Source organism: Xenopus tropicalis, chromosome 5 (assembly GCF_000004195.4).
Source record: "Xenopus tropicalis strain Nigerian chromosome 5, UCB_Xtro_10.0, whole genome shotgun sequence".
NCBI classification, from domain to species: Eukaryota; Metazoa; Chordata; class Amphibia; order Anura; family Pipidae; genus Xenopus; species Xenopus tropicalis.
The window spans coordinates 109,068,333-109,093,858 of record NC_030681.2 but is presented as its reverse complement, the minus strand read 5'-3'; the positions used below and the strand labels follow the sequence as shown (position 1 = coordinate 109,093,858).

The 25,526-nt window shown below is 36.5% G+C and overlaps 1 protein-coding gene across 2 annotated transcripts in view; it reads left to right on the top strand.

Moving 5' to 3' along the window:
- The window catches only part of kcnmb2 (potassium channel subfamily M regulatory beta subunit 2), a 117,442-nt gene extending 92,579 nt beyond the window's left edge, over window positions 1–24,863 (top strand). For both annotated transcript variants that reach the window (XM_031902608.1, XM_002931553.3), the window contains 3 exons: window positions 1,965–2,135; window positions 8,112–8,307; window positions 21,801–24,863. In XM_031902608.1, coding sequence (XP_031758468.1) covers window positions 1,965–2,135; window positions 8,112–8,307; window positions 21,801–22,085 — 652 coding nt within the window. In that variant the 3' untranslated portion in view covers window positions 22,086–24,863. The remainder of the gene's footprint in view (window positions 1–1,964; window positions 2,136–8,111; window positions 8,308–21,800) is intronic.
- The last annotated feature ends 663 nt before the right edge of the window (window positions 24,864–25,526 follow it).

Below are 25,526 nucleotides of genomic sequence, written 5' to 3'. Positions count from 1 at the left end.
AGTTATTGCCATTAATCTATTTTTGGCACTTAGTGGTAACAAAGTTTTGAATTAGTTGGACACAGTGTCTAAAATGTATGTGCTTTGAAAGAAGTAATTCTTCCCCTATAAATGAGCATCAATAGACAAATTAGATTGGCTTTGGTTGGGAGAAGAGTCCCTGGGAATACGCACCATAGCCTCCTAAAGCAAATGAAACAGGGGTTACCTCTGCTAGCAAATGTTTTTGCCTTCTGGTCTCTGCCTCCTGTCCTATTTTATTTTAATAACAGGAATGGAGTGTTTCAGTACAAAAAGGAGAAAATACTGCTCAATAATGTGATATATACACACACACACACACAGCAAAACAAAAAAACATAAACAAAAGGAAATCCTATTAAAAACCGTACATTTACTTGCCTGGATTTCGTATTTGCTTGGTGTGAATTATACCCTAACACAAAGGCCATGACTATATATCAGCACCTACAAAATGCTTTTAAATTACATTCACCAGCGAAACACTTTTTAGTAGAGCAAACTATTTGGTATGCAATGAGCAAACCATGTTGTTCACCCATTAGCAGATTGTCATCTTAAGGGATTAAGTGTGCCATTTGCATTTACTGATATTCCGCAGCAAGAAATCCAATTAGCATAAATGTTGTAGGAAGCCAAGACGCACAAGAAAGGTTGTGTCATCTTTGACATTTGTGGCTGGAAGCTCTTCACTATCCCCCAGAGCCATAACCAGTTGAGTGAAGCTCAAAAAGCTACAACAGCCTGTGAAATTACACGTGTTCTGCATGGAAAACCAAATGTAATCCAACAGACATAAAATCCTTTCGATTTTGGCCCGTTTAATACTGCAGAGAGGTGACATATGAAACATGTTAAACCTCATTAAGTTAGTCTATTAACTTCTCCATTCAGGAATTACATATTTTATTCCCCCCTATACTACCACTACTGTTTTAATATTTTATTGCAACCCATAACTTAATCACAAAAACATCTAATAAATGACAAAATATATTTGTTAAATTATAACAGACCCCTGTTTGGTATAAGTTACTGCAAATCTGACTGGTAATAGTCTTTTTCTATAACTTGTGCTTTTAAACATCTGCTGTCCCTCCCTGCTCCCAGCAAATTAAACAAAATGTCTTCTATATTGTATTTCTCTATGGCAGCATCACATTCCCTCATATGATTTTTTTTGCCTACCACAAAGTGGAGTTGACATTTGTTACAAGGGGATTTTCACACTACAGGTGGACTGTGATAAAAATGTTATGTTTACGAAGCTAAAGGACAGTATAGTATTATGGTTGAAAAACATCAAAAAAGGAAATCATTATACATTGACCTGCTAATATTTCAAATTGCCTCCTTGTCAACCATAACACATAATCAGATATTTATTTTATTATCACTTTCTTTGCAATAAAGTAAAATGTAATCATTTCATTAACAGAGCATACCACCAAATAGGGCTCATTTGCTACTGAGAAGGCAGTGTGCAAAGTGCACAATTTTCTGTAGGCACTTCTCCTTTGCTCCCTACCTGTCCTCTAATGTGCACATCAGTCAATTAGGGAGCTGCAGTGGGCACAGGCTGTAATGGCGTCCTGAAGTTTCCTCCAGCCCTGTGGCTGTTAGTAAGAACAGGTTTGGCCTGTGCATGCCGAAGCTGCGTTCTGCACTTCAGTAAGTACTGCATTCAAGTCACAATACAGTCCTAGGATTTTCCCTGATTAAATATAAATTGGATAGACCACAATTTTGGACTTATTCTTGAGCCATTAAGTTGTCAACTCTGTAAAGACTGGGCAAGTCATCAGGTATTATAGTCCTGTATATGCCAAGCTTTACTGCTATGGCAAAGGGGCATGTGATTCTCATGACCTCAACTTAAAGAAAAAAGCATGCCTTCTTTCATTTTCAAAATTCTTTGATACCATGTATCTATTTATTCTTAGAAATTTCTACCAAAAAATCAAAGATCATGATCTTCTGGACAAAAGGAAAACTGTGACGGCACTAAAAGCAGGAGAAGACAGAGCTATACTTCTGGGACTTGCAATGATGGTGTGCTCCATTATGATGTATTTTCTCCTAGGAATAACATTGCTGCGATCATACATGCAGAGGTAATTTAATTTCCCCTCTACAGAAATATATTTGATTTCATTGCATTTCTTATGGTATTTTCTATGTACATTTTCAATCTGTTTCAAAACATTAATATGCAGCGTATAATTTTCACTGTTTAACAGCAGACCTTTGAGTTGAAAATGAAAAGATTTGTATTCCAGACACATTCATTCTTCTTCTTTATAGTTAAGTACAGAAATCTACTAAAATTACACCAGCTGTCTTTGTGAAATAAAGTGCATTAACTTTAACGGCGGGTGGAATTTATCAGAAGGAACATAGAGATGGCAACAAGCAATGCACAGCACAAGTTTATCATTACAAACGGTACCTTGCTGGCCAGGGGAGCGTTTTTCTTTCCATTAATACACCTTTCATGGTGTGCTCTGCAGACTTATGATAAGAAGTAGCCTAGGTGGCCTCCCACCACCATAAATTCAGCCTTGGCAAATGTAAACTATGTTCAGCATGAGGGACAGTACACTAAAATAAATGTAAGAGTCTAAATAATGTATTAGCACAAGCATGAGTTTAGCTACAATGAACTATTTCATTCAGGTTTAATGAAATATTTTCCTAAAATAATTTCACTTTTACTCCCATATGTAATAAAAGGCGCTAAGTTTGCTCAGGTGCAGTAACTCATAGCAACCTTCTGATTGGTTGCTTTGGATTACAGTTCCTGGGCAAACTTAGTGTCTTTTATTTTATTACCCCCTTTAGTATTATTTGTATTAGCAGCAGAATGAGTAAGTAAAAGTCAATTTTGCTTTTGGCAAAATAAGTGAATTAATGGGAATGCTGAAAAAACATGGACCGAAAAGCCTTTGCCCCCAGTTTAAATGAACATGAATACTGTCTTTAAAGGGAACTGTATAAAATTCACCCAAACTGCAGTAAATCTTTCATAAATCTTTTTCACAAGCAGGTTTTATCATTGTCTTGTTAAGAAATGGCAAAACAATATAAAGGTTTACAATAGGTGGCCAATGATCCTTACAGAAAATTATAAAAAATAAACAAAAGACATAATGGACAAGGTTTTTAAGACCGCAATGGCATGGACTAGATGGCTTAAAGTAGTGAGACATTCAAACTGAAAAAAAATCTGTGCACCACGGGGAATATAGATGCCTGTGGAGCTAAAATCAAGCCCTTTGTTTTGTTTAAAAACTCTTCAGAATAGAATCCAGGGACAACATACAAGCAAATATCTTGCTTTGACAAAATGAAATGCAGGTATGGGATATTGGGTTTTCCAGATAAGCGATCTTATGCATAGCTCCTTAGCTAAGGTCTATCCAAAAATCATGTAAACATTAAATAAACCCAATAGAATTGTTTTGCCTCCAATAAGGATTCATTATATCTCACATGGAATCAAATGGAAAGTACTGTTTAGTTATTACAGAGAAAATACTTCAAATTAAAAAAATTAATTATTTAATTAAAAAGGTGTCAATGGGAAATGGCCTTACCATAATTTGAAGCTTTATGGATAGCGGGCTTCTAAATAACAGATCTTACACCTGCAAAAAAATTATGCTAAGTTTGAGCAAACTTGCAAACCTTCCCTTGCCAACAACTTCAAATGTAAAGACTTAGGGGCTGATTTACTAAGACACGAATTCCAACCGAATTGGAAAAATTCCGATTGGAAAACGAACATTTTGCGACTTTTTTGTATTTTTTGCGATTTTTTTCGGCGACTTTACGACTTTTCGGAAATTATCGCGACTTTTTCGTTACCAATACGATTTGCACGAAAAAACGTGAGTTTTTCGTAGCCATTCCGAAAGTTGCGCAAAATCTGGCGATTTTTTCGTAGCGTTAAAACTTGCGTGAAAAGTCGCAATTTTTTCGTAGCGTTAAAACTTGCGCGAAACATTGCACCTTTTAAGTTAACGCTACGAAAAAATTGCGACTTTTCGCGCAAGTTTTAACGCTACGAAAAAATCGCAGATTTTGCGCAACTTTCGGAATGGCTACGAAAAACTCACGTTTTTTCGCGCAAATCGTATTGGTATGAAAAAGTCGCGATAATTTTCCGGAAAAATCGCAAAATACCGATCATTACGAAAAAAACGCAATCGGACGCATTCGGCCCGTTCGTGGGTTAGTAAATGTGCCCCTTAGGGGCTGATTCATCAAAGTATGAGTTTGAGTCCCGAAATGGGTAAAATTTGGATTAGATACAATAATTTCTGATGATCGCAAATATCACGAAAATGCTTACGAAAAAATCGTATTAGTCATGATAATATGGTATTGGCAATCCGAAAGTCATGATATTTTTGTATCCGACCGATCGTAAGCGGCAGGAAAACCTTTCTGACTTTGATCCTTCTGTGCATGATTTTGGAAGCCTTCCATAGGACTCAATGGCACTCTGCAGCTCCAACCTGGCCCAAGGAAAGTCTCCCATAGGGCTCAATGGCACTCTGCAGCTCCAACCTGGCCCAAGGAAAGTCACGATAACGAAGCTTGAATGAATCCGAAACTTTCGTACTCGGCGCGACAATACGATTTTGTCTCAAAGTATGAAAAAGTCGTGCAAAATACGAAAAAGTCATGCAAATATACGAAAAAGACGCAGAAAATACGCACAGTACGTATTTAATAATACGCGCAGTTGCATGGCTTCTTGCCATGGCCAATAGCCTGTGAGTAAGTAATGTGGTTATACCCATTCAGGCACAGAGTTAAGAGATTGTCTCTAAAAAGATATACAGTGTGCTTATGTGTGGTGTGTTTACAAGTCGTTTCAACAAAATATATCTGCGTGTAGTTAGGCTCTGATTACCAAGACCATTTTTCTCTGGCCTACTAACCAATTCCAAACCAATTCCAGTAACAACATATTCATGGAACAGTTTGCCATGCATGAAATACTTGAGGTTCAATACCATTTATTGTAAATTAAATCAGTCTGCCCTGTCCCCTATACAAACAAAACTTGACCAGTAATTGATTCTGCTCCCCAAATTAAAGACAGTTCTAATAAGGATAGGAGGGACCCTCACATTACAGAAGTGAAGACACTGCTGTTCTTGGAAGCACACCTAGGGGCCCATTTACTTACTCACGAACCGGCCGAATGCGTCCGATTGCGTTTTTTTTCGTAATGATCGGTATTTGGCGATCTTTTCGGAAAATTATCACGCCTTTTTCGTAGCCATTCCGAAAGTTGCGCAAAATGTTGCGATTTTTTCGTAGCATTCGGATTCATTCAAGCTTCAGTATTGGTGACTTTTCTTGGGCCAGGTTGGAGCTGCAGGGTGCCATTGAGTCCTGCTAAGTCTGAAAGTTTCGGCCGCCGCTTACGAGTGCTCAATACGAAAAAGTCGCGACAAGATACAAGCGAATTGTAATGGCTACGAAAAACTCGCGTTTTTTCGCGAAAATCGTATTGGTAACGAAAACGGCACGACAATTTCCGAAAAGTCGTAAAGGCGCCAAAAAAATCGCAAAAAATACGAAAAAGACGCAAAATGTTCGTTTTCCAATCGGAATTTTTCCAATTCGAATTCGTGTCTTAGTAAATCAGCCCCCTAGTTTAAAAGCGCAGTGATCTATGCATACTTTTTTTTTTATAAAAGTGATTAAAATAGGAAATTTGTTTTGTTCAGAAGTCACTGTCCTACAAGATGCCCTAAATCCTGCAATATCTCGTTACTTCTAGTTGCAATACCCTGTTCTTAGCAATAGGCAACCCATGTTTTACCAAACTGGTTTTGCTAACAGTCTTATGGAAAGGTTGCTTTGTCAAAATTTACCATGGTTCTCACCGATTTTCATTATCACTGAGTTTGGCACAAGGAAGCCATGTAGACGGTGGTAAAAATAGGCTTTATCCATTAAAGGAGACATATTGTAGAAAAAACAAGAATGTCAGTGCATTATACTCTTTTATATATTAAAGGAATGTGCTTAAAAAAAGATGTGTTTCAGGCTAATTTATTGAAAATTTCCCCCAAAACCCTGCTAAAGCTGCCCATCTGTTCCCCTACCTGCTGCCTCCTTTCGCAGGCTGTGCAGAGGAGCCAGCGGCACTCAGGGTAGGTGGACCTGATAGGGAACTAAAGCCTGTGTTTGTTTGTGTGAGTACAGGGCTGTGACTGGCCTTACCTCTGATACGGACCATTAGGACTTGTCAATACTTAGGGGCAGAATGGTTACTATTATTATTTATAGCTTGGGTTCAAGCATATGGTTGTATGAAAACAATCTTAAATCTTAATCTCACTAAAAGTGGACAGACTTTTTAATCATTTGAAAAACACAACTGTGGATTAAAATAAACAATCTTCGAAAAGAAAAAAAAACATTATTAGAATTAAGATCTATATCAGTGTTCCCCAACCAGTGGCTCAGCAGTAACTCACCAACCCCTTGGATGTTGCTCCCAGTGGCCTCAAAGCAGGTGCTCATTTCTGAATTTCTGGTTAGGAGGCAAGTTTTGATTGCATAAAAACCAAGTATAATGCCACATAGAACCTTCTGTAGGCTGCCAGTCCACATAGGGGCTATTAAGTAGCCAATTACAGCCCTTATTGGCACCCCAGGAACCGTTTTCATGCTTGTGTTGCTCCCCAACACTTTTTCCATTTGAATGTGGCTCATGAGTATAAAAGGCTGGGGATCACTGATCTATATAATGCTTTTTAGCAAAGATATTCCTGAACACAAGCAACAAATAATAATAAATCTGCCCCTAGAATCAATTTAACAAGCAGCCTCTGTGCGCTCAGACTTTTATTACAAGAAAGCATATTAATTTATACTATTTAAAATATTAGCCAGTCATGGCTTAATGTAATTTGTTGTTAGACCAAAGCTAAATATACTTAATAACCATAATAACATTAACAGGTACGTATTGTGATTTAAATTGGCAATCAATACAGAAATCCACATGTACAGCACTGCCTGCACATGCTTTCAAGCACCACTGATTGATTACACAGGTTTCATTTATTTTCGCAGCCCCCTGTTGGGAAGACATGCTGTGCTTTGCTTTGCCTTCTCAGCAGTTGAGGGTTTATATATTTATTCTGCATGAGTTATATAGTTTTATAAGAGAAGGATGGGGAAAGTCAGGAATGTGGTTATAATAAAGAGAAACCCTAGGGGGCTGATTTATCAATGTTCAAATTTACATTTTTGGCACAATTTGTGCTAAAACTTGTAAATTCCAATTAGGGTTTCCAAAACTCAAATGTTCAATATACAGCATATCAAGGTCAAAAACTCAAATGTAAAACTTCAGCATTGCCAGTTCATGTAGAAGTCAATAGGAGTTATCCAAGCAAAATGTAAGCTACTTTTTCAATTTGATTTTTTAAATGTTTCCAATTTTTAAAAGTTTGTAGATCCATGACAAATGACGAGTAGAATGCTAAATTTACTGCATTTGAGTTTTTTTCACAGTTTTATTCAGTTGAGTTTCTATAACATTTCAGTTTATTCGTTACTGAAAAAATCCATGAAAATGACACAAATACGAATTTTGAGAACTCTGCCCCTAAGTTTATGATTTTATTCAAGTTAGAACAAATTCAAAAAATTTACAATTTACTTTATTGCCTTGTGCTTGTATGTTTCTTCTGCTAAAGTCTATATGCACAAAATCATGAAAGAGTTAATATGATTCTGTATCAGTCATCAACCAACTGTGATATTCTATATATTGTTTTCTATGTTCTTTCCTTGAGATATATATATATATATATATATATATATATATATACAGAGTGCAATGCTTAGGTCTGATGACCTAGATGAACTTTGGTTGTCAGAGAAACCTTAAATGAATATTGATATCATTTTTTCTGGAATTTTAGACTAATACAGTTTGTACAACAGTTTATTGAATTAGGAGCATAAAAATGAGTCACTGCTGTTGTATAGAATGATGCAGTAAATAATGCAAACGTTTAAAGTTTCTATTTTTGTCTGTTGTTGCTTGTTAGCGTATGGACAGAAGAGACACAATGCACATTAATGAATGCATCTATAACAGAAACCTTCAACTGCTCCTTCAGTTGTGGTCCAGATTGCTGGAAAATCTCTCAGTACCCCTGTCTACAGGTTTATGTAAACCTGAATTCTTCAGGACAGAAGGTCCTTCTCTACCACACAGAAGAAACTATGAAAGTGAATTCTGAGGTAACAAAAAATGATTTTAATGAGCAATATTTTTATTACATATGTTTTTGTTATACAATTGGCACTTATGGAAAGGCTTGATGAATAACATCTGCAGTAATAAAAAGATCAATTCTAACCCTGGTTAGAAATATTAGTGGCTATGTAATTGTATTTATAGAAGTAACAGCAACATCCTACTACCAGCTCCCATAGGATAAGACACTACTATATTCTGGAGTTTTTTCCCTGGTGCCAAGAAAGTCAAGGAGCAAGGTGTTTCAAAGCCTACACCCAAGTCCCCATACAGGCTGATAAGATATGTCTTGCTCATATAAATAGGAGAGTGAAGTAGTTGAGAAATTCTATTGCATATGCTGGTGCTGTAGGTGACCTTTTTGTATAAATATCCTTGCATTCATCACGTCTGATGACTAACCAAGATTTAGAATTAATGACCAAGCTTCCAGTTAACAGAAAACACTACTAAATTTCACTGTTGATCAAACACTTATTACTGCACTTTATTAAACTGTGTTTAGTAAAGACAATATGGTTGTTACACTGAAGAGCTTATTTACGTCCCCAAGTCAGTTGCACATTAAACCACTTTCATTAAAGGTACTTGCATTAATATGCTCTCCTTGCACTGCTGTAGAGTTGCGCTGGGTGCCCAGCATCAATAAGCACAATACATATGCGCCAAAAGAACGCAAAGAAGACATAGACATTGCACCAAACAACGTAAATGATGCCAGGTGGACTTGTGTCTGATTTGTGAGAATAGATGTAGTGCTAATGCTCCAATAACACCACCTTGCAACCCTCTTGCAGCCACAATGATGTTGGAATTCTGGGAAAAAGGTGCATTTTAGGAAAAGAACATGGTGATTGCCATCTTTATTTTATAACTGAACCTAAATTGTTTTTCATAAGGATTGGTGTGAACCTTTTTGTCAGTGCAAATTAATGTTATGTTGAGTAGTGATGAGTGAATCTGTCCTGTTTCACTTCGCCGAAAAATTTGCAAATCTCTGAAAAGATTTGCAAAACGACAAAATATTGTTTTTTTGACATGCATCATATCTTTCACAAATGCAAAAAATTTTTATGCACAGCGAATTTTTACAATGCAAATTTTTGTGCCCATTTTATGCAAATTCGCTGTGAATCCATGCCTGCCAAAAAATTTCGCTCGTCACTAATGTTGAGGCAACAGTCATAGAAAAAATCATCTACATACAAGGCAAATTCATATCAAGCAATGGACTATTTAAAAAACTGTTTTTAATAGTTTTTTCTTACAGTCTTTTTTTTTTTTTTTTTAAGATATTTACCGATTTGTAATTGTCTTAACGTAATATTTTTTTCCATCTGCAACCAACACACTCATGGTGTGAGTCACTGCTAAATATCTCCAGCTCTAACTGGCTTTTCCAGATTGATTGACCAATGTGCACTACTGACAAACAGTATGGTTTGGCTGTACACAGTAAGAAAATATGTAAGGTTGAGAAAGCACACTATTAAACTATTTTTATTTCAAAAACATTCAGAAAAATATATTAAAATCTATATCTGAGAGTCATAATTAAGCATCCCCTAGAGTGGGAATAAATGTTTCAGTCAATGACAGTGTTACTTTTCCTTAATAGTCATCTACTGACAATGAACTGCTTGGTGCCCATATGTTTTATACAGGGCCAGCCAGTGTTGGACTGGGCCACCAGGACTACCAGGAAAACTCCCGGTGGGCGCAGGTGTCAGTGGGCCCTCTTGCTTTGAACTATTTAGCCTATTTCATGGTCATTCCCAATTTCTGTATGGAAACAAAGACACTTAATAGATGGAAGAATAGAGTATAGCATTAAGAGAAAAGAGACTAGGACAATAAAGAGTTTAAGGGAAGAGAGGAGGAATTAAAGTTTTGAGAGTGGGTCCATGGTCCAGGGTTTCTGGTGGGCCCCTGCCATCTCAGTCCGACACTGGGGCCAGCTGCTAAAGCCAAGCTCACATCAGAAACTCTATTGTATACATAGTCTGTAGTGGTTTTTACCTTCACTATACACTCTACAACTGCAGCAATTCATTTTCCTGACAAGATATCTACATTAAAGGGAACCTGTCACCCTAAGAAATAACTCCAAATTATTTTCTATCATGTTAGTTGAGCAAAATAAACTTCACTTACACTATGTAAATAATATAAATCTTGTTTCCTTCAGTCTTGGAATTAAACAACAAGCAGGCAGGCGCCATTTTGTGGACTCTGTTAGTAAGGAAAGCTTTGTATTATGCCAAAATCTTGTTTATTTTATAGAATGGAGGACCTGATGCCTGTTCCCATTCACTGGCTACACAATTAGATGATGATGAGGGAAGAGAAAAGTGAGATGTGCAGTGACATGTAGGTAGTGCTCAATGGAAAGCTAAAGTTATTGTCTGCTCCACCTCTATGTCTGAGGCATAAAGGCAGGGCAGGCAATATATGATTGACAGCTTGGATTTTTAAATGCTTTTATAATGGGTATGAATGTGTTATTAAAAAAAGGAATTTAGGTTTTATGTTTAACTTGAAAATCACTTTTATTATAAGACGTTTTATGTCTGGGTGACAGGTCCCCTTTAAGTAAGAGAAAAGGCAAACCACAAAAATGTTAAAAAATGCAATTGTATTTAAAATGCTTGGAAGGGCTGGATACCTCATTAATTATCACAGTTTCACTTTATGGTATGTGCCAGTGGAGTAAGCAGTATAAGCAGTAATACAATATATATGGGAATTTCCAAAGAAATGTCAATTCCAAAACCATCTATTTTAATTGTCATTATGCTTCTGACCCTCAGGGGGTTACAGCATTTGAGTGACTAAAGAGTGACTAGATAAAAGGCCATGGATAAGATGACTGCTTGCCACTAGTTGGATACTGCAAGACTTGGTCATCCCTATGGGGCTGATTTACTAAGACACGATTTCAAATCCGAATTGGAAAAATTCCGATTGGAAACTAACATTTTGCGACTTTTTCGTATTTTTTGCGATTTTTTCGGCGTCTTTACGATTTTTGCGTAAAAACTCGAGTTTTTCGGCGTCTTTACGATTTTTGCGTAAAAACACGAGTTTTTCGTAGCCATTACGAAAGTTGTGCAAAGTCGCGATTTTTTCGTAGCGTTAACACTTGCGCGAAAAGTCGCGCCTTTTTCGTAGCGTTAAAACTTTAAAAAAAGCGCGTCGTTTCGCGCAAGTTTTAACGCTATGAAAAAATCGCGACTTTGCGCAACTTTCGTAATGGCTATGAAAAACTCGCGTTTTTACGCAAAAATCGTAAAGACGCCGAAAAAATCGCAAAATTACCGATCATTACGAAAAAAACGCAATCGGACGCATTCGGCCCGTTCGTGGGTTAGTAAATGTGCCCCTATGAGTATCAAAACACTGATATTCTGTTTATTTCAGCCAATAACTTTAATGAGTGGAGAGGAAGTAAGGAAGGGCACAAAGTCAGATATGGGGTAATACTCTGACAGTGACACAAAGTAAAAACATTTAAAATACTTTCTTAAAAGGACTTATTCTGTGATTAGCTGAATCCATGCCTGGAATCACTAGTTTTTAGAACATTGATACCAACCCTTTACGTAAGCAACCATGTAAAAGAAATGAAAACATAAAGATCAGTGCTATCCAAAAATAGCCCAAGTATATCCGCTGTAGTGGCTTTGCCCTGGTATTTATGAGAGATCAAAGTTAGGAACAAAATCATAAATTCATGAAGTAAGCAAAATGGTATAAAGCAGTGTAACTGTCATAAATAAACCATTTTATCCTTTGATAAATTGTCTTAAGAGACTAAAAATGAAAACCTATTTTTAATGAAAACTAAGTAGCCAATGTGAACTAGCTCTTTCTGCAATGTTTAGGTTTTAAAAATAATTGCTGCAAATTAGCCATGATTCATGGGAGTGTCAGCAAGTAACATCATATGGCTGTTGTTGCCATCGCTACAGTTATGTTAATTTGCAAATATGCTGAAATCTTTCTCTACAGTCACATAAACTTTAAAAAATGTAAAAGAATACATTATGTAAAGTCTACTGACCACCCAAGCAGGAATTAGATCTTACTGCCTATTGAGGAAATATGACATTTTGCCCCTATATACCTGTATACTGTATATACAGTATATATATATATATGCAAGATGCATTTCAAAGATTACATTTTGTCCCTGTCTCTCTGTTTTGTCTGTTCTTGGGCAGACAATATCTAGGCCCTGTCACTAAACAGACACTGGCCTCAAGGAAGGGTTTAATAGCAAGCAGTTCAAAATGAAAACTGAAGTTCCTTCCACTGCTGAAAGTGGGATTATATTATTTAGTAAAAGCAATCATGTCAAATCATGACATTGAATTTTGAGGTTGTACTTACCCCCAAGCATGCAAATGCTTGCCTTCTTCACCTAGACCAGGGATCCCCAACCTTTTTTACCCATGAGCCACACTCAGATGTAAAAAGTATTAGGGAGCCACACAAGCATGAAAAAAGTTATTGGTAGCCCCATGTGGCCTGCTAGCCTGCAGGAACCTCTGCTTGGAGTAAAAATGTGTCTTTGTGCTCCTATAACTTGCCTTCAAGCCAGAAATTTAAAAATGGCCACCTGCTTTGGGGCAACTGGGAGCAACATCAAAGGGGATGGTGAGCAACATGTTGCTCACGAACCACTGGTTGGGGATCACTGACCTAGCTAATTTGTTGGGGCATCCATTCTTATTGTTCCAAGCCATAACATAAGGCTGTCATGGCTAAACCACCAGAAGAATAAAGCTTAGCGTTTTGTTTAACTTGGGGGTCCTCTAGCAAGGGCGCCATTAAATCATCCTTGTTCATGGTTCAGGAGTTGGACACAGTTAACATTGCCTTTTTATTTTAACATTACACATTATAACAGCATTACCTTTTGCAAAGCGTCTTACTTTTCAGCTGTTCGTATCAGCACAGATTTTGAACAAACTTACCAGTCTAGCGCTGCAGACATTTAATCTTAAAAAAAATCTGTCATTTTCTACAGTGTCTTTTTGCATTGCTAAGACTCTGAGACATGCAGCTGTGCTCAGTGATTCCTGGCGGCACTGACAAGTCTGAATAGAAAATTGCATTTTTTGAAATCCGTAGGGCCAATGAACTCGACACATACTACAACTGGAGCACTGATCTGTAAAAGAAGTCTGCTGTTTACTGAACACTAAATCTCATCTATTATTTGCTTTCATTATCTGCCAAGATGGTTGACTTTCCGTTTGCATCCAAACAGGCAAAAGATAATTGATGCCAAACATCATTTTGTTAATACTTTAAGAAGACAGCAGATGGAAAAAGAAAAGCAGGAATTCTGAGTAATCCCTATAGTCAGTTTTCTTCTCTGCGTGAGGTTATATTGCTGATGATAAAGAAAATATAGATCACGTTTCCATTGCAGACTATTTAATGATTCCTTGGTATATTCACTTTTTGACAGGTGGAGAATACAGGTCTCTAAATATATATAAACACACTTGTATGCACACATGTAGGAAATATTAGGGTAATTTATATATGTGACAATCTTTACACTTTAGACTTGTGTTCATAATGAGCATAGTTACAGTGCAATCATACATAAATCAGCTTTGCTGTTTGTTTTACCCCAAGCATTAGGGAAGAAGCAATATATGATGATTGACGTTGGCCTCAATAGCATGTGTATAAAGGAGCTTCAGCACAACAGCAATTTTAGAATGATGTGATGTATCAGTTGCCTTAGGGTGTAGTAGTTCTGCAAGTCCATTGCAGGGTGCAGTACTATACATATACTTTAAAGTGAATGAGCACAAAGGGGTGTGCATTTGCCCCTTATTGCTCCTCCACTTTCAGCAGGAGCAGTAGTACATGACCTTATTATAATTGATATCCAAAAGGGATTTTTGACCATAAACCCTTGTTTCAGTAGTAGTCATAACCCAAATCCTAAATAAGCACACAATATAATGTACCACTGATAAGCATTCTACTTGTCTTTTCCTTTATTTCTCATTTCCATGCAGCTACTGCTCTGCCAGTCAATAAAAAGAGAGGTGATCAATAACTGCTCCCATAATTATAGGCTATTAAAGGATAATGTTGAATAACTAGTGCTTGGAATATGAATATGCTGCTTTAAACAGCCAATTTCTGCCAAGCCACACATTCCCCATTCTCTTTGAACTCCTATTTATCCGTAGAGTGTGAAATACTGTCTTTTGAAACTGCTTATCATGGATTTTTGTCCAAAGAAAAAACCATAGAACATAACTAAAGCCCTTAAATCCAACTCTGTATAAGTATACCTCCATCTGGGATCCTTCCTTGACTTTAGCTAAAGGGCCTATTTATAAAACATTAAAGCAGGTGAAAAGGTTGGAGTTTGCAAATGTTGTTTTCTTTAAATTACTTGACAGAAATAGTTAATTTCAGTATTAGTCCAATGCAGCTTTTTCAACAATTCTTTCTAGATTTTCTAGAGTTTTTTCTGTAATTTGGATAACCATTCCTTAAGTCTAATATAAAAAAAATATTTAAACATGAAATCCAAATTAGCTGCTTTATCTTTGGATTTAGGCTACAAGGAACTTATTTTAAAAAATTAGATTTTTATTTAGAGTGTTATGCTCTATTGTTGACTGTCTTCCTGTAATTCAGAATTCTGGTTATCGGGTTTCCAGATACCTGTACTAAGGCTGATGCCACACCAGGCGTAGGGCTGATTTTTTCGGCAAGCGGAAAAACGCTTGCCGAAAATTCAGCCCTACGCCTGCTACTTGTGCCTGCACCCGAATAAATGGGATACGCTCGGGTGCAGGCACATGTAGCCGATATATGCACGAAAACGCGAGAGAATGCAAAGTCTCGCGTTTTCGTGCGTATATCGGCTACATGTGCCTGCACCCGAGCGTATCTCATTCATTCGGGTGCAGGCACAAGTAGCAGGCGTAGGGCTGAATTTTCGGCAAGCGTTTTTGCGCTTGCCGAAAAAATCAGCCCTACGCCTGGTGTGGCATCAGCCTAATGCTGTATTTTATATACAGAACTAATTGTACCAACTCATCAGCAGCCTGATAACATTAACAGTTCATGCATTTAAAGTTATCCGTGCAGCTCCCCATCCTGTTAGGTCCTCTTTTGTACATGATCAGTGTTTTCTACATGCCTTCTTATATCCAACAAATAAGAGTTACAAAAAAGAAATGTAACTTATGGGAGTATATTTCTCCTTTAAACTAAAACTGAAAGTTGTATTATTTACTGCAGTGGCTGTCACCTTCAGGTATACAAATACTTTATACAGAGCAAATATAAGTTATACATAATTATATTTTGATGCAATAAAATCTTTTGCTTTTATATCAAGCATAATGGCTTTATATACTATTGTAGCTCTCTGTACCCCTTCTGGATTGTCTTAGGTTCAGCTGTAAGATGTCATTCTATTTTATACATGTCATTTAAAATGATGACATTTTTTTGACATCCAACCTCCTGCTCCACTGATTTTCGTGTCTCACCTCCCTTCTTCTGCATTGTCCTCTTTATTACCTCAATGGTAACAGCATAATCTACATTAAACATTGCACCTGTAAGCAATATGGCATTGGTAGGTGCTCAGTGGTGTGTAAAACATTGAGGTCTTTCATCTATGCCCTGCCAGGTGTGTAGGATGTGGTTGACCGCATACTGATTATAAAATGTGGACACTGGGGTTTCCTTTTCATTCAAAGCCCATGATATAATGAATTGTTGTAGCAGACGTGAGCAATGCAGGTAGAAACGGAGGAAAATGAAGGTCACTCAGTTCAGGCAGCTATGGTTTGCGCATAAGTATTTAAGAGTAAAGGAAGCCAGTATTGAAACACTGAGTAATGTAATATGGATAATGTAATATGGATTAAGCTAACTGGTACTTTAATTTGAATAAAGCATTGATACCACTTAGAACAACTGATAAAGGCCAATGAGTGAATCTCTACTGTCATAACGGTAAACAGGCACCAAAACTGTAGGGTTTTTTTTTTTTATAAAAAAAAAGGTTTTCTTACTTGTGTAGAATTTTTATTTTTGTGCATTGCCTCAAACCTGCCTTTTTTCTTGCTGCAAAAAACTTAGTTACGTTATTTGGAACGTGAGCATTCCAAATCCCTGTCTTGTGCTGTATTTTTTTTTTTTTTTAAGTATTTTTATTGATTTTGTTTTTTTAACTGGATAGGTTAGAGGGATATAGGAAAGAGGGGAAGGGGAAGGGAGCTGGACGGTCACTTTATTCATTCCGCGGTCGTTGCTGAGGATTCGAGCCATGGGGACCAGACACCTTCGAACTTGTTTATGCAGCCTCTGGCCAAATAGGTGAGTTTGTATAACTGTAGCTGTGAGTTAACCAGGGCAATCCACTTGGCAAGTGTTGGTGGGGTTGCGCCCATCCAGTGCATGGCTATAGTCTTTTTGGCGTAGAAGAAAAGCAGTCTCATGAGGCATCTAGTATATGTTCTGGGCACCAGGGAGTCGAGTAAGCCTAGCAGGCATGTAGTTGGATTATAGACTTGAGGGAGCGACAGTTCTGTGGCCATAAAGTGTACAATTTGTCTCCAGAATTTCTGCGTGTCAGGGCAGTCCCATATCAGGTGGAAGAAGTTAGCGGAGGGGGCCTTGCATCTCAAACAATTGGGAGAGGCAAGTCTTCCAATGGAGTGCAATTTATAGGGTGTAAAGTACGTTTGATGAATGATTTTGAATTGTATGAGCTTGTCTCTAACACTCACTAGGGGTTGGTATAGATTATCAATGATTTTGTCCCAATCATCGGGATCTAGGCGGATACCACTTGCTTCCCATTTATATTTTACTCTGGGCCGTGGGTCATACCTCTTGGATATAAGGTGTTTGTATGTGTTGGAAAGAAGTTTTAGTCTGGTTGGTTGAGTTATTAGTTCTTCCAGATCAGTGTGTTGTATTTGTGGCGGTGGTGTTGGGAATTGGGCTGAGCAAAGGTGTGAGATTTGGACATATCTGAACTCTGACAGGTCAGGTCGGGAGATAGTTTGGCGTAGTTGGAGTAAGGCGCTTAGGGCTCCATTTGTATATAAGTGGTCTATACGTTTGACTCCCAGTTTGGCCCAGATTTCTGCTTCTGGGAATGTTGCAAAGTGTTTGAGGTTGGTGTTGCCCCATAGTCTTGTGCTGTATTTAGTTGTCCTCAGAAACCCAGATCTCTGACTATATATATGCCAGTGGCATTGAACATGCTCAGTAAGCTCTGGGCTCCTGTTGAGATGCTAGGCTTAGGCCTCATTGAATATTATCAAAACATTAGTAGAAAGTGAGTAAATTATGCTATTTGGCTCATTATTTATGAATTTTGCCAGAGAATGCATTGGTTTCTATGCTGTCATGTAGTGTGACTCTAAATTAATTACTAATCAGATATGAATAGTATTTTTCTGACACCAGCCCTGAGCTTGTGCTGCAAAGTCAACAGACAGTGGGTGTTACTGGGGTCACCATCACAGGTCTTCATTGCTAAAGGACAGTAGTGCCCTTGGGCTGGTTCTGAAGCTCAAAACATAAGAGGGCTCATTTAAGAATGCAGAAGGGCAACTTCAATATTTGGAAGTAAATTCCCATGTTTTGTTCCAGCCCAATAGTGAGTGCACAGTTTTGCACAATATCCCCATACAGATGCAAACTAGCATCTGTTTTAGTACACTGTGAGAAAGTTGTGGGCTCAACAATGGCATAAGTGTCCATATGCTGATGAAGGCTGGGTGACTGCCCATGCTATTTTGGATTCTAGAGGTGAAAATCGGACACTTTACGTACTGTAAATGATCTCAACTTTGTCTGCATCTCACAATAGCAAGTACAACTCAGTTATAAACCCTAAACAATTGCATTCGGTGTTACCATTCCATAAAAATACCCCAGGTACAAATCCTTGGAAGTAAAAAAGTTAACTTATCCTTTTATATTAGGAGGGTGTTTTTCCTGTGATTACATTTAGCCTTCTTGATACTATCAGATTCCACCCTGCTGTTTATTTAAGACCTTTTGTTCTTTTGAAAGGCTGCCAACATGCTCACCTGCTGCCAGATTTATTGCTAATGCCTTTCCACATCTCCTTGAAATGGGAATCTGTATAGTGTTTTCTATACTATGTATATCAGGGTATGCTCCCTTCTTCTCCATAAAGCCCACACACACAATATGACTAGAAACACGCCTATAAGTAAGCTAACAACTCCTTTGGTAAAATGTATGTATGTATGTATGTATAACTTTATTTATAAAGTGCCACAAGGGTACGCTGCGCTGTACAATCTTACAGAATACAAAATGACACACAGGGAGGACAAGTGATATAATAAATAAATACAATAAATATATATATAAGTGCCATGTGGTATGAGACACAGTAGGAAGGAGGTCCCTGCCCCGTAGAGATTACAATCTGAGTGGTTGGGTAACATACAGGCACAAACTGCTTTGAGTGAGGACTTCAATTAATATCTCTAACTAGCTGCATGTAATTATCCAGTGCAGTCTTTAGGATGGTGAAATTCCTGTGAATTCCTAGGATATCAGAGTGGAGATGTGAAATGTACTTATTTTACACATTTTAGCAAAATAGTTGCTTAAAGTGACAGTGTATATTAAATGAAAGGGGTTGTCCATCTTTAAATGGATTTTTAATATGACATAAACATTGATATTCTGAGACAATTAGGTTTACCTTAGTTATTTTTGTGGTAGATGCTGTTTGGAAGTGTACAGCTATCAGGTTGCTAAGGTCTTGTTTACCTTAGCAACCAGACAGTGGTTTGAAAAAGAGACTGGAATAGAAATAGGAAAGGGCCCAAGCAGAAAGAATAGGAATAAGGAGTAACAGTAATAATAACATTGTAAGCTCACAGAGCAATAGTTTTTTGGCTGCTGGAGTCAGTGATCCCCTTTTCAAAGCTGAAAAGATGTACAAGATGATGTAGAAGATAAAAGCAAATAATACAAAAACTATAAAAAAAAAAGACAAATTGCAAAGCTGCAAAAAATAGTAACTTTTAGCATGATGCAGGCAGTGGGATTCTAAGAATATTTGCAGTTGATATTCATTTTTTATTTATTATGGTTTTTTAATTCTTTCTTTTTTGTTGTGCAGCTGTCAGACTAGGAGTTGTAATTGCTGTTTGGTAGCTAAGCCTAATTACCCTAATAAGTAGTAAGAGTTTGGTAGAATAGAACATAAATAAGGAAGGGTCTTAAAGAAAAAATAAGAAATATAAACCAAGAATAACAATAAAGTAATAGCTTCACAGTTGATATTTTTATTGGTTGCTAGGATTGGTGACACAAAAATCAGGTGGCTTTTTCAGTTAGAGACCATTGCAAAACAGGAGGGTTCATAAATTAAAAACTATTAAAAGGTGTTGTTTAGAATAGGTCTATCTATAACAACTATAACATACTAAATGTTAACCTCCACCTAAATTGTTCTTTGTATTGTTCTTGCTTATTTGGTTGTTCTTTTTCACATACATTTTTTCTATGTAAGATTGGCTTTATAAGGTAGGAGCAAGGGGAAGCCTAGATGCTCAAGTGGCCACACATGTCACATTACCATTTTCAACTTTATTGCCCTTCCCTCTCTGCAAGTATAACCATCTCACAGAACAGATTTTACAGCCCACCCTGGGATCCCATTGGACCACAGTTGCCCAAACTGAAAATGTAATCTGCAAATGCCTCTTCTTGGAACATGGATTAGACAATGACAGACCCAAACATTAAAAGGGCCAGAGATCTCAATTCTATATCAGTGTATTTTAAAAGGGCATGTTAACCCCAAAAATAAGTTTTTGCCTAACAAAAGCAAACAACTTTCCAATATGAATTTATTAAAAATTTTCAGTGCTTTTAAAGTTATTTGTAAATGTAATTGCTACTAAAAGAAGCCTTTGCTGATAACTCAAAAACCATTACAAATTTGTAACAAATGTATATTGCAAAGTTGTTTAGAATTATGTTTTCTTTAATTAGGCAAAAATATATTCTGGGTTGACTTGTCCTTTAAGATATTACCTAAAAGAAACCATTGACCCTCTCCATGGAAAACTACATTGCAAAATATCTAACCATTCAACCTGCAAGCATTTATTTGACTAAATCCAAACTGAATTCAGTTGTTTTAATTAAGATATAAAGCCATTGTACAATCTGGCTATAAAAGAAGAACATTTTAGAAAACTGCTAGATAATAAGTTTACACACAACCAAGATAGTGGCAGCTAAACACAAGCTCAAACACAGGTCTGATGAAGCTGATCAGACAAAGGAACATTACATCCTTGGTTTAAAGCAGCTGTTTATTCCAGAGATAATGAAAAAATGAAAACTGAAAAACAACAAAACTAAAACAAAGATAAACATTCCAACCTTAAAGGATTTTTTATCATTTAACACAGTCATTTCCTAGACATTTTTATTCTTCCAATGGTCAGACATTTTTATTCTTCCAATGGTCCTTTGCGGTGAGCGAAAGTGTGAGCATGCCTTGCAGTCTAAAATTGTCCAGCTTCACCTTCACATTTCAGTCTGACATATTTATTGGCCACAATTATGATGATGAAATACTGTTAGTAAATTGTGCAGTCAAGACATGTATTTTTGTATTCCATTCTAAGAGTTAAGTAAAGAGTCAGAATTGCCTCCGGCACTTCCACACTGCAGAAAAACCATCTGCATGCTTTCTTTTTTTTGTTAGATGAAATGCTATTCTTGCACACCCCTAATGCACCCCTAATGTATCCTCTTTTCTCCAACAGATCTCAGATTGAATTATAATTTACAATAACAGCAACTGTTACTTGTATATAAAATGTACTTTTTATAATGAAGCTTACTCAACCCCAGTCATGACACTAGCATATCCTCCTGAAAATGTCTTTCTCAAGACAATTGTTAATATTATTGAACAGAGCATAGAAAGTCATTACTGTGTGATTAATTGATCATACAGTAAAATGACTTTATATTCACACCTCATTTATGTACTGGTAAATGCAATAACATAATTATGTATAATTATCTGTAGAGCTGTAACCTAACAGTTTAGTTCCTTGACTTAATGCTTACTCACTTTGTAATAGATGGAAATTCATCACAAGAAGTGTTTGAAGTGAGCTTTATGTTACTATAAATTATGTATTATTCACAAGAGCATGATTATGGTACTGTAGCTAATATAGCACCAACATTTGTAAAAATTGCTTTATTTTTATCATGACACAGTCAGATATAGTCATAACGGTCCATTACTTGATAATTAAATGGCACCAGGCATAGGAAATAATAAGTAAGAGCTTTTAAGAAAAATTAATATGATACCAATTAAATGCCAAATACTTTGTGCTTGAGTATTAAATAAATCTATTTTTATTTATTGTTTTTGTTGTTTCAGTGTTCATACATACCCAGATGTGGGAAAAATTATGAAGAGTCATTGTCACTTGTCAGTATAATTATGGAAAATTTCCGGAAACATCAGCACTTTCCATGTTTTTACGATCCAGAAGGAAATCAAAAGAATGTCATTTTGACCAAACTCTACAGTTCTGACGTCTTATTCCACTCATTATTTTGGCCAACATGTATGATGCTTGGTGGGATCGTCATTGTAGCAATGGTGAAGTTAACACAGTACCTTTCTCTTCTGTGTGAGAGAATCCAAAGGATCAACAGATAGAAACACGCCCAGAAGTTACTTTCTATTAAAATACTGTTATTGGTTTTTTTTTTCATTCTTCACCAAAGAACCTTAAGTTTGTAATGTGCCAGTCTGTTTATAAGTTCCTTAATATATTCTTATATGTAGAGCAATAATGCAAAATCTGTTCTATATGCAAACATGATGTCAGAAAAAATTTATTTCCATTGTGCGTTTTTAATATTTCATTTACAGCTGATACAGGGCTGGTTAACCCACTGCCTGCCCCGTGGGTCTGCAATGTATTGCTTCAGAGGCAGGCTTCTCTGTTAGTATGGGTCTGTATGAGGATCTTCTTATAAAACTGTATTTACCTGGGATACAGATAGTTTAATGATGCAGGAAAACAGAGGCTCTTTATTTCATATAGTTTTATACAATTGTTTTCATTCTTTTACAGGGCTTCCAAATAACTCTCTTTTCCACATTATGTTTAATAGGAGAGTCAAATTTTAATGGATATTTTATTTGTCCCAGTCCCTTTATAACTGGTAATGGTCCGTTTAGTTACCAGATGAGTTGCCAAGACTATAGTCTTGGAAAAAGGTCCATCAGACCTTTATTGCTTCTACATCTGCACTGTCGAAAAAAAGGAACTATGGCATAAGGAATGGAATGCCTATTCCTTGAAAGACTGCACATTTTAATGCTTTACAATATAATGTATGTATAGAAAAAAATACTGCCTTCATAAAATTTCATAAGGAGTTAAACCTTATGAAATTTAAGGTCTTTTATAGACCTTTACAATGTGCCATAGTGTTCTACTGATGTATTTTATTCACCCGAGGCTTTAATGAAACTGACCATAATAATATTTACATTTTTCTCTTTTTTTTGCACATTGCTTGATCAACAAGGAGAAACATTAATATTATTATCTGTTGTTTTTTCCTAAATCATGCACATGAGCCTTTCATTCATTTTAATAAAAACCACATTTCAGCATCACAGCTGTTGACATGCAGGTTCCACTAATACCAGGCTAGTTTGCCATCTTAAGATGCTTCTCCGCTGGCTAAAAAAAAATGGCCTAGAATACAGCCCTTGTGCATGAGCTTTAAGCTGAACTGGAATGGTTTTAATAGCATAACAACGTAAACAGTATAGAGCAAAAACACACAGTAGCCCACTAGCTGCAAAGACAATGACTACAATTGTCTATCCTTTTGAATAAAATAACTTTTAAAATTGTATTCCTTCCAAATTAGAAGAGCGATGCAGAATAATTCCAGTAAGATTCTCCCTGCTTCGCAATATGTCAAAGACATTTCTTATGCCAAAAGGTATAATAATATCTATAAACTCAATGAGGGAGCAACTGTGTGTTCATACTGTCAAAATAGTTGTTTATCATTTTAAACGTAACAAGTTACAGAGTAAAATTTGATGAATTTGCATAACACTTTCATTTAGTTGTTGGTGAAACCAGGATCTCCAAGGAATATTCTTGCAAATGCTTGGAGAGCTGTCTGTGTGCCCACTAAGTGTTTTCCATCATTTTTTTACTACAGCTGTAGCCAAAAAAAGTTTGAGTTATGCTAAATCCTTTATGTTGAGATGGGACCAGAATGTTTCATAAAACATTCCCGAGCTAGCTGGGTTTCTGCTGGATTGCTTGCAATCCTTCCCACCTCTGGAATGGATCAGTTAGGCACTCGTCTTGTACTGCTACCATATCACTGTAAAGAAAAACACTGTCAGCTACTGTACTTGTTTATTTTTTACTTGCAATTTTTTTACTGGATAAAGACAATATATTATATCTAATATACAGGAATTTAATTGTTTTTCTTTTAGAAAATTAAAAAAATGTAAAAAGTCTCCTAATTCATGAGGCTAAATAACAGCGCTAGGGACTAAGCGGGTGCAAAAAATTTGCCTTGCAAAAGTCGTTCTATTTCTTTTATTTCTAAATATATAATGATTTGTCCAACACCTTTGTCATCTGTTGATTTGATTTGTTAATGCTGCCATAACTGAAACAAATAACTGGATATGTACATAAATATGAACTTGAACAGTTTGGTGATTTAAACACTTGTGAGAGTCCTCTGTCCCCAAGTTGCAGGAAAGGATATATTTTGCCTTGTTCTAAAATTTAAGTGACATCTTTTCACATCTTAAATCAGTAATTAGGTGTAGGTGGACCTTTGTGTTGTATTTTCAATCGAATCAAGGTCAATATTGTTGTGACAAGTGACTGAAAATTGTGTCTGCATTGCTACATCAACTTGTTGAATTGTTAGCCAACATCAGCTCTGAAAATGAATTCTGAACTTTCTCTTTATGGGATCCTGACCGATGTCAATTTGGCCTGTTGAGATGATAAATGGAACTTGAATCCAAGCTTGCACACTGACTAAAATGTGGAGACACTCAGAGAGATGGAATCATTCTAGCCACAATTCCTACATATATCCATTTTGTAACAGTCATTTTTTCCACAGGCAATTCCCAAGGGAGTTTTAGCTACTTTTAAAGTGTTGGCGCAACTTTCTTGGTCTAGGGTGGATATATTGCACTCAAACTTAAGCATACAGAAGAGTGAATAGATATAGGACATTGCCGCATAGCATTTTCTTTCCTTTTTACTGAAAGCTTGAAGAAGGTCAAGGTTCTTCAATGCTGGAACTGAGCACAATGAATGGCTTCAACATTTTCTTAAGGAAAACGTTCCCCACGTTGTAATGAGGGCTTCAAATGTGTATTTAAACTTTTGAAACATCATTAATAAACCCTCAATTACTTTTGCAATTATGACTTTGAGAGTTTTTATTTACGCAATGGCATTTATGGGAGATGTATTTATGAAAAGTCCATTCTATTAGAACTATTATTCCCAAATAAAATATGTTCCCTTTTGCACTATAGTTTGCAGCTGCCTATCACATGCAAGCAGAGCGTGAATCCTAGTACAGGTATGGGATCTGTTATCCAGAAAGTTCTGAATTATGCGAATGTCAACTTCTATGGACCTCCTTTTAATCAAACAATTGAAAATTTTAAAACATATTTCCTTTTTCTCTGTAATAATAAAACAGTACCTTGTACTTGATCCCAACTAAGATATAATTAATCCTCATTGGAGGCAAAACAATCCTATTGGGTTTATTTAATGTTAAGATGATTTTTTAGTTGACTTAGGGGCTGATTTACTAACCCACGAATTCGAATCCGAATTGGAAAAATTCCGATTGGAAAACGAACATTTTGCGACTTTTTCGTATTTTTTGCGATTTTTTCGGCGCCTTTACGACTTTTCGGAAATTATTGCGACTTTTTCGTTACCAATACGATTTGCGCGAAAAAACGTGAGTTTTTCGTAGCCATTCCGAAAGTTGCGATTTTTTCGTAGCGTTAAAAATTGCGCAAAAAGTTGCGATTTTTTCGTAGTGTTAAAACTTGCGCAAAACGTCG